A 10,770-nucleotide genomic window follows, 5' to 3' on the forward strand; every position below is an offset into this window, starting at 1 on the left:
AGGGGCTTAGCAACGAAGGGGGCGGGGAAAGATTGCCGAAGAGGAGGGAGGCGTAATCCCCGCGCTCTCCAGGAAAGAAGGGGCGTGGCGGAGAAGGGAGAGAAAAGAGGAGCAGCTGCCCCACGATTGGTTGCTGAAGACGTTCATCTTGAGGCGGGGTCGGGACCGGCTGGCGGCGCGCGCTTTGTCGGTTAGGAGGGTCGAGGCGGTTTCGCAGGGAGCGTTTCGCTTCCCCTTAGAGAGGGAGCGATGGCTGTCGCGGACCCCCAGTCCATGGTAGTCGCCTCCACACGCTCCCGTTTCTAATATAAAAATATACACCTGTTTCTAATATAAAAACACGGCTATGTGCAACTTGAGTTAATCTGGGTAGAGTGGCTGTATGGGATGGCTTCATATACCTCAGCCGCTTCAAATTAGTGTGGAAAGAAAGACTGGGGAATTCTGGGAATTGGAAGTCCACACATCTTAAATTAGCTGAGGCATAGAAACATATCCTTAAAGAAAACACTTTATGTTTATTTTCAATCCAAGATAGTCCTCGAATTACAACCATTGGTTTAGTGACCCTTTGATGTTACGATGGCAATGAAAAAAATGACTTAGGACCATTTCAGCTTCCTCAATGTTCTTTGCAGCTTCCCCAAAATTGGGATGCTTGGCAACTAGCTAGTATTTATGATGTTTGCCAGAGTTGTGTGATCACCATTTGCGACCTTTTGACAAGCAAAGTTAACAGGGAAGCTGGATTCACTTAACAAGCATGTTACTAATTTAACAACTGAAGTCACTTAACAACTGTGGCAAGAAAGATTGTAAAACAGGGCAAAACTCACTTAACTGTCTCGCTTACCAACATAGATTTTGGGCTCAGTTATGGTTGTAAACTGAGGACTACCTGCTTGAAGATTTTGTTTAGTTGTGTTATATAATATTCTAACTATGAAATCCTAGAATTGGATTTTTAATTATTTAGTGTGATCTAGATCAGACATGTCAAACTCGCGATGTCACGTGATGTCGTGCAACGTATGAGGACAGTTTTGCCATTGCTGGCAATGGGGTGGGCACAGCTTCTGCATGACGCATCTGGCCCATGGGCCAGCAGTTTGACACCCCTGACCTAGAGGATTTTGGCTGATCTCAAAAATCTAATAAGGTCAGATCGGATTAATATTTAGATGGGAGACCACCAAGGAATCCTAGATTTTAAAAAAATCACAAAAGAAAGTAACGTAAACCAACTTTCAAATGGTTGTCCTAAGATCTATGTGGTGGTTAAGTTTCAGTTTCAGTTTAAAATGAATTTAAACATGTTTGGAATAAACACATGTCTGTCATCTGACAAAAATAAAAAGAAATAATAAAAATTAATAATAAATTAAAAGGAAAACAAAAACAAATAAACAAAAAACTCAAAAGGCAGACTCAATAGACTACCTGGTCTTTTTCTGCCATTAGTTTTCTATGTGTCTATGAGATATCCATGAATAAAGCTCAAATGCGAAACATATTTTACCCAACTTAGTTTTATACCCAAGTAAAAGAAGCTAGTAAATCAAGCTAAATTTCCAAATAAAAGAAGCTAGTAAATCAATGACAATTTGATCAGCATGGTACTTGCAGCTGGTTTGTTGAAATTATTCTCTGTTACTTTTTATGACAAAAATAAATGTCTGGCAACATCATTTTATTGAATAGTTTGTACCATTGTACATGATAGATGTAGTGAGGATTTCTTTTAAATGCTGTTAGATAGCGGATCCAATCTCTCTGCTTTCATATGTATGTAGTGAGCAGACCCAAAATAACTTTTCAACTCCTCTTTTTTTCATCTCAAGGCTAGAATTCTATACTATGCTCAGGAAAAATATTTCAACCATGTTATTCAAGCAACGAACATTGAACTGTCAAAACATGCTCATGATCCAGTGCTGCTATTTTTCAAGGGTCTTGGAACCTTGTTTCTGGGTAATTAGTAAAAAATATTATTTAAAATAAATTAGTTGTACTGAGTAAACACTGTAGGATTAGAATTAATGTTTCTGGAACAGTAATTGGAAATAAATGTGGAACAAGTGTTGTAAACTTTGTACAGTTTAGAAATGATGATTAATTTACATTCACAATCTGCCATACCTAAGCAAATTAGTCATCATAAAGAATTAAGAGATCTCTGAATTAAAACTGAAAATTGAAAAGCTAGAACAAAATCTCCTTGGGTTAAAAAACAGGCGTGTGGTAGAACTTGATAGGGCAACTCAGTAAATCAAAATTAGTCTTGAGCAGGTAAGTAGTCTAAAAGATAGCATGAAATCAAAAGATATTGAAATGTCTCAAAGCAATAAAAATAAACTAATTAATACATTAAAAATACACCAATTTCCAAATACCATGAAAAGCAAAATTAGCAAACTAAATGTATGAGATCTACATATTAATAAAACATGAGAAAAACACAAAAATAAAATATACAATACCAAGGATTGGAAAACAATATTGCATTTCCCTTAGGTCATTTTCACCCAGGCATAAAAATCAAGCCTCTATTTTGCATGAATTGCACTGGCTATAGGATTAGCTTTGCTCCCCAAAGTAATTGTGTTTATGTTTATGTTTGTTTATGTTTATTTAGATTTGTATACCGCCCTATCTCCCTTACGGGACTCAGGGCGGTGAACAGGCGATAATAAAAATCACAATAAATATCTATTCTAAAATCAAATTAAATAAATAAAGGCCTGCTCTAAAATACCCCATATAAAAACCTATACTAAAACCTAATTAAGACTACGCCAGGCACGAAATAGATGAGTTTTCAGGGCTCGGCGAAAAAGGCCGAGACTTTACAGAATAAGAGTTGGAAGGGACCTTGGAAATCTTCTAGTCCAACTCCCTGCTCAATACCATTTCAGATCAGTGGACTGTCCAGTCTCTTCTTAAAAACCTCCAGTAATGAAGCACCCACAACTTCTGAAGGGAAGCTGTTCCACTGGTTGATTGTTCTCACTGTCAGGAAATTTCTCCTTAGTTCCAGGTTGCTTCTCTCCTTGATTAGTTTCCATCCATGAATTGTACTGATTATAGAATTAGCTTTCCCCTCCAAAGTAACTACCTTTATGGTAGTTTCCAAGTGAAATATATTAAAAACTAAACTCATTGCTTTGCACCTTTACAGGCCGAATCCAAGAAGGCATCTCACTGCTTGAGAATGCCCAGAAACGACACGTTGATGTTTCCTTATGCTGCCTTCTAGGTCTCATTTATGCTCACAAAAGATGTGAAAATGTTGGTGAGTTATTAGTTTAAAATGAAAGCTATAGCATATTTCCAAGAGTTGTCTTTCTTCCTTCTCTTCCATTATGATCCCTCTTATGATAACGCTGAATTATGCAGAGGGAAAATAGCTAAAGTTGGAAAGCCTAGACTGAGGAAAACTTGGCCAAATAAATATTGAGTTTCAGAGAAGAATAAGACGAGACAAGCAGTTATTTTTAAATAATAAATACAAAGAAATTGTATTTAAAGATAAAGGTCAAATCGAAGAATTATTTAAGAACATTACAAAATGAAGGAAATGCTTTAAGTAAAAAAGTGGAAGAAAAAATAAAGAGTTAATGCAAGAATGTTACAAAAAAAAATCTGCAAATCAATTATTTATACAATGGTTTGATAAATCAAAGGCAAATGAAAAGGAAGCCAAGAGAAGAAACTAGCTAGGTATTATCACTAATGATACAAGAATGAATTTATAGGAACTCAAAAGAAGTTGTTATTAAAAGACAATCCTTATGAAAAGACATAAACAATCACAGCAGCTGGACAACAATAACCCAGAATGAGATGGGGTCATTTACTTCAAACAAATTATCTGTTGAGATACAATGTTAATAATTGCAATAATATTTAATTCTAATCTACACCTATGGCCAGTGTCCCAAGGGTGGCCTCTGTGTGTGTCAATATACCTGCAGGTACTTATTTTGATGCCTGCCAGGCTTCCTGTCATATTTGACCTTTAAGATTTTTCCAATATTTTAAATTTTAAATAGAAATTGAAGCAAAGCAAAGCAATAGTGTTCAGAATGATTTTATTTCCTGGAATGCTTTAGACTCCATAAGCAAGGAATAAAAATAGTGAATGAGCTAAAGCTTAGTGGTCAGAAAAATTACAAAGATATGCTGCTTTCTGATTTGTTTTTGAGAGAAAGACCACAATATAATTACGAAATGTCGAACAGTGTTGGCCTCTGTTCTCGGAATATACTATATCCATAAATATTCAAGCATGTCAATTGTAATATCATAACTGCCTCAATTTTTAACAACTTCAATAGGGTTTGGCTTATGTAACATGGAATGCTGCTATGTGAAGAATGCATTAAATGGTATTCATTTGGATTTACTTGAATAAGTACATAAAATATATAAAATTAAACACATAATTATATAACCTTTTTCACTGTTTAAAAATAATATGATTTCTACAATAGAGTGCTACATGAAAGGAAGCACATTACAGCAATTCTAAGTATTCTTAGAATCTAATCTGATTCTAAGATTTCTCATTCTGTGTTTTCTCCTCTTTCCTGGTGTAACTCCATTCTCCCTGTTACTTTCTTTGAACCAGGATTTGAAAAAAAAATTCTTTCATTTGGAATTCTATATTGCTGCTATTTCCAAATGATCTTTTGATGAATACGCGAGGATTACATAAATTAATTTTGAAAAGTTTGTTTTGAAAAAAAAAATTGATTAGTAAAGATTTTCTTTATTATTTTGAGATAGTTGACTAGTGTAAGGTCTTCTTTTTCATTTTCAGTAGTTCTTTGGCTGCCATTTTACTTAGCAGAAAACACTCCTTTTGAATTACTTACAATATATGAAAATAAAACAAGTGGAAACAAAAATAATTGTCATCTGTCCTGGTTTTTTTTTCAGATTCATCTGCTGTTTTGGACTTAGAAACCAAGTTGAAGGAAGCACGCAAAACTGCTGGAAGCAATGCACTGTATTATGCAGGGCTGTTTCTGTGGCTAATGAATAAGAATGATAAAGCAAAGGAGTATATTGACAAAATGTTGAAAGTATCTAATGGAGCAAAAGAGGTACAATGGATTAGAACAGGCAGTTTCCCATAACTGAACTCTGAAATGTACTGAAAATGGGTTTTAATTTTTAATATTTTGTAAAATGTAAACCCCCTAGGACATAATATGTTTCCTCAGTCTTTCTGAGGCAATAATTGGGCAGTTACTCTTCTGTACATATAAGGAAGAGAATGGACATCCTTGTCTGATGTCTTTATTATTGAAAAGTTTATGGAAAGTGTTCCTTTAACTTTGATCTTTGCTGCTGGCATATACTTTCTATCCAGATTTTGAATTCTTCTCCAGGATTTACTTATGAGCTGTGGAATATTGACACAAAACTCTGAGGTTTTAGTCTTGATGAAAGCCTTGAGCTAGCTAGTCTAGAAGCTTTGGCTATTCACTTCCTACAACCTTTGTTCCCACTGGATATTAGAAATATTGACCAAAACTAATTGGCCATAAAACTAATTTATAAAGAGTCACAAATTAGTGTCTTGGAACAAAAGAAAGCACAAGTGATAGATGGACAGGAACTCTAGGTATGGCTTAGTTGAGTAGAAAATACTACAGAAAGATATTTCCCATTTGTTCTTGAAATAATTCTGGAATACATTTCCCCAAGTTAAAATCTTTTTAATACATATAATATGACCTTAACAGAAACCGGAATGTCAAGGATACAAAGATTTATTCTGTGCTGTGTTAATATGCTAGCTTTATCTGTGGTTAACTGAACTATAGATTTATCTGTGGTTAACTGAATTCATTTAACCAAAACAATGATTCACGAAACAAGCAGAATTATAGTTGGCTTGTTTGTGGTTCAGTATGTCATATGAACAGAGATACATTTTCCCCCTTGTTTTGGTGTAGGGAATCATAAAAAAAGCACATTTCTAGGAATGTGGCAGAAGAATGCTATTTTTTTCTTGGCTAAATATAATAGTGTTTCCAGGATGGTCAAAATCTGCATGACAGTGGGAATGATATTATGATGCAAGCCCTAATACTTTTATATGTACGTACATACTCCCTCCAGACACCACCAGCCATATATTAAGAGGGTTGAAATTAGAATGTTTTACATTTATATGTGTAAAATAAGACATTTTCATCTTTTAGTGCTGTAATAATATTTTTATTATTCAACTGCATTTTTATAAGTATCATATAGTAAATAAACATGGAATGTATAGAACATCCTTTGCTGTTCTTATGTTCTGTTGTACCACTTCATTAAATATCTTAAAAGTTCATCACTTTTTAAAATTGCTTCAGGGGCAGGTTTTGAAAGGTTGGATTTATGTTACCTCTGATAAACAGCATTCTGTTAAGAAATCTATTAAATACCTGGAGGAAGGAATTCAAGACAATACAGATATATTTGGGATGATGGGAAAGGTAGGTTATTACTTTTGGTTTTGTATCTTCAAATTGTTAGGGACATATAAAGAGAAGATTTAGGCTTGTTCCTGCTGTCAGTTGAGAAGTCTAATACAGGCTGCATATTCTTGGCTGAGCTTAAAAAGCAGAACAGCTAAGTCAGTATTACTGGATCCAGGCACCTCCTGAATCATAAAAGCAGCTAGGAAGGTGATTCATGGTTATGCCTAGGCCATGGTGTTGACCTCTCTGAAGAAGGAGTGGTTCCTCCTGCCTTGAAAAAGACACTGGTACTCTCCCTTCTCAAATAACTATCAAACCCATCAGTTTTCAACAACTACCAATCAGTCTCTAACATTCACTTTCTAGGAAAGGTTTTTGAGAAAGTGGTCAGCCTGCAGTGATGAGAATCCTGGAGGAAAAAGGTTATCTAGACCCGTTTCAGTCAGGTTTTAGCCCGGATTTGGGACCGAGACAGCCTTGGTCATCCTTGTCAAAGACCTATGGCGGAGCTGAGATATTAATGGCACATCCAACCTTGTGCTTGATCTCTCAGCAGATTTTAATACCATTGACAACTATATCCTTCTGGAGCAGCTCAGTGGGTTGGTAGTGGGGGCACTGTCTGTTACTCTCTTCTCAATTCTGGCTTTTTATCCATTTGTTCTTAAGGCTTGTGTTCTTGTGCAATCAGAATTAGTCCATCGGTCTCTTTCTTCAACTTTCCTGCTCTTAGCTTGCCAGGTCTTTTTAGTTTATCTCTTAATTTTTTAACATACTGCCTATGTAATACTTTGTCTTATTTATCTTTTTTCCATTCTTTATTTTATATGGTTAATCCCACAATCAGTCAGATGTTTAGAATCCTTCCCAAGGACCTGAGATAGGCAGATGGTGGTAACATCACAGGATGTAAGTTGTTGAGTCGCCAGCAGAGTGGTGGAAATGTTGGCAGCGGTGGCAGTAGGGTAGCAATTCTAAATTTACTACTTCTTAAAAACCATTGGTGAGTCGTACAATGCAGCTTGGCTGGGCGCATATTGTTCAGGCTGCTAAATGGTATTGCTAAGTTAGGAGATCCTAACTAACATCTTAATGTATACAGAATTCATATTTTGTTTGTTTTCAAGAAATAGAATTGTTTGAAATAATCATTTTGGAATCACACAAATTATTTTATAAATATATACATATGAATTTATTTATTTAACTGAGCTGTGGTGGCACAGGGGTTAAAATGCAGAATTGCAGGCTGACTCTGCTTATTGCCAGGAGTTTGATCTTGACAGGGCTCAAGGTTGACTCAGCCTTCCATCCCTCCGAGGTCGGTAAAATGAGGACCCAGACTGTTGGGGGGCAGTAGGCTGACTCTATAAACTGCTTGGAGAGGTCTGTAAAGCACTATGAAGTGGTATATAAGTCTTAAGTGCTATTGCTACTGCTATTTATTTAAAACATTTATATAGCTGCCCATCTTAGAACCAGCTGGGCACTCCCAATCAAATGCCAGATCTATATTGAATTTAGACAATTTAATTATCAAATTTAAATGGTTAGGACAACAACACAAAGTTACTTAAATGCCTTTTACAAATAATGCATTTTTCCTTCCTTTTATCCCAACTGACTTCTCTGCCTCTGCAGGCCAAGTATTTCATGGTGCATCAGAATTATTCAGGGGCTCTGGAAATAATTAGCCAGTTAGTGGTCACTTTTCCTTCCTTCGTGCCAGCCCTTGTAACTAAGATGAAACTACATTTAGCAATGCAAGACTGGGAGCAAAGTGTTGAAGAAAGTAAACGGTAGGAGCTTAAAAAAAAATAGAAGATTGAGGGAAATTCCTTCAATTTTAAAATGTTTGGGCTGCTTTATGAAGTTGCTTCCCTCTACCTGCCCTGTACTTACAAAGAATATGTAACCCATTTGGTTCTCTGATTCAGCTTATCCTGTCTTCCTGATGCTTGTAAGTCAACTTTCTCGAGCCTGGTCCCGTCCAGAGGTGACTTGAATGGTTGAGAACTGTAGTCCAATATATCCTAAAGATATCACATTAGGGAAAGTATTCTAGACTTTTCAGTTCATTGCGCTGATATCTGCTAGAAATAAACAGAGCTTAACATGAACCCTGCTGTATAAATCAAGAGCTCATTTATGAGATCTTAGTTATCTCATAGATTTTATAACTAAAATAACTAAGATGAGATCTTAGTTCTCATAGCAGATATCCGAGTGTTTCAAATTGTTCCCAGTGAAATATTGCCTCTAAAGGCAGACATTCCACTTTGCTATCGTTTACGTTTATCATACTTAGAAAGTCCTCAGACAGAAGCTGCCTTAGTCCAATAGGGGAGACGTGATAGCAGTCTTCCAGTATCTGAGGGGCTGCCACAAAGAAGAGGGGGTCACATTATTCTCCAAAGCCCCAGAGGGCAGAACAAGAAACAATGGTTGGAAACTGATCAAAGAGAGAAGCAACCTGGATTTAAGGAGAAACTTCCTAACAGTGAGAACAATCAACCAGTGGAACAGCTTGCCTCCATAAATCGTGGGCGCTCCATCACTGGAGACTTTTAAGAAGAGACTAGACATTCACCTGTCTGAGATGGTATAAGTTCTCCTGCTTGATCAGGGGGCTGGACTAGAAGACCTCCAAGGTCCCTTCCAGCTCTATTCTATTCTATTCTATTCTATTCTATTCTATTCTATTCTATTCTAAATAGACAATGATAAGATGCTGTTGTTTGTCTTTTATACATTTTTCAAATTAGAGTACTGTCAGGTTCCCATCTAACTTTTAATTAAACCAGTGGAGCTTACTTTTCTGTGTTTTGGAGCCTATAGGGGCCCAAACCTAGCACTTGTTAACTATTCTATAAGTTATTGTTTTTAACTTTAAAGGTTGCTGACTGGTTTTATGTTTCGGCATCTTGATAATCTGAAGAATCATTTTGCCCAATTATCTGAAGCTCTACCAGCTCTATTTAGCTCTGAAAAATAATCAATAAATTATAGCCCATTCCAGCATAACTTTTAACCAGATAGAATTAGAATAGATTAATACAGTGGTGGCGAACCTATGGCATGGGTGCCAGAGGCGGCACTCAGAGCTCTCTCTGTGGGCACGCGAGACGTCGCCCCAGTCCTAGGCCTTCAGCTGGGTTTTATAAAACCTTTTCGCTTTAGGCCTCTGCCGCCGTGTGCAAAAAAAAAAAAAAAAAGATTCAATCAATCAGTCAATTTCAACTTCTCGCGGGGGAAAAAAAGATCTTGCAAAGTTGGAATTGATTGATTGAACTTTTTAGTCCCATCCAGTCTGCCATTACCACCACAGCCATGCCCAGCCAATGGGCCACACCCACCCGATTGGCCACACCCACCAGGCACCCGACGATGCATAAGTGGGTTTTGGGTTGCAGTTTGGGCACTCAGTCTCTAAAAGGTTCGCCATCACTGGATTAATAGATATACTGGATAACCACTCTTATTCCATTTTCTTTTCTTGGATGGAAATTTGTCCTGTTTAACACTGTTTACAACATTAGTTACAATATTAATGTAACAACAAAAAAGTAGGATGTACATGTATTATAAATAAACATTGGTGCAAATGTAATACTTGAGTTTAGGAGAAAGGAACAAACTATCATCCAAGAAGAACTGAGATGATGTCTCAAACATGAACTTGTTTCTAGAGTAACCAAGAAAATTGGCCGTGTTATATAGATCAGTAGATGCTTTTTCTTTGTTTTTCAAAAATAGAAATTTCCATAGTTCCCCAAAACTATAGAATTTGCCCCATCGTCCATATATTTTAAAAATGATGCAATCCCTTTTGAATTTATTTTCATAGTCATCCTTCATTAGAATATGATCATGTATCGACCTATCACTTTTGACTAGAATTAATTTCTCTTTTAATATTAATAATCTATCTGGTATTGCTTTCTCATTCCCTGGAAACCATTTTTGTTTTAGCATCTTAAGCAAAGAGCCAAATGATATAGATGGACTCCAATACATGGTGATAAACCATCTTGCTGTCACTGGTAATAAAAGCATGGTGAGTATTATTTTAGTAATGGGGCCTTAGATTAGTATCTTTAGTTCAATCGGCATTATAATCTTTATTCACAGTGAAGCATGCCATGTTTCGCACTGTTAACAGCTTGGGAATATACCTTACTATCTAGATAGAAACATGTCATAAAGAGTTTGCAATATAACTCAGAATTTCAGAATGGGACAACTTGCCACAGCCAATTTGCTGTGGGACAACTTGCTACAGGACAATTTA

At 36.3% G+C, this 10,770-nt stretch overlaps 1 protein-coding gene across 1 annotated transcript in view; it reads left to right on the forward strand.

Moving 5' to 3' along the window:
* Nucleotides 1-249: 249 nt before the first annotated feature.
* TTC21A (tetratricopeptide repeat domain 21A) overlaps nucleotides 250-10,770 on the forward strand; it is a 52,130-nt gene continuing 41,609 nt past the window's right edge. The window contains exons 1-7 of the mRNA XM_015832516.1: nucleotides 250-276; nucleotides 1,842-1,971; nucleotides 3,179-3,292; nucleotides 4,942-5,108; nucleotides 6,372-6,494; nucleotides 8,121-8,278; nucleotides 10,452-10,536. Of these exons, the coding sequence (XP_015688002.1) occupies nucleotides 250-276; nucleotides 1,842-1,971; nucleotides 3,179-3,292; nucleotides 4,942-5,108; nucleotides 6,372-6,494; nucleotides 8,121-8,278; nucleotides 10,452-10,536 (804 nt within the window). The remainder of the gene's footprint in view (nucleotides 277-1,841; nucleotides 1,972-3,178; nucleotides 3,293-4,941; nucleotides 5,109-6,371; nucleotides 6,495-8,120; nucleotides 8,279-10,451; nucleotides 10,537-10,770) is intronic.

Source organism: Protobothrops mucrosquamatus, unplaced genomic scaffold (assembly GCF_001527695.2).
Source record: "Protobothrops mucrosquamatus isolate PMUCROS unplaced genomic scaffold, P.Mucros_1.0 scaffold5, whole genome shotgun sequence".
NCBI lineage: Eukaryota > Metazoa > Chordata > Lepidosauria > Squamata > Viperidae > Protobothrops > Protobothrops mucrosquamatus.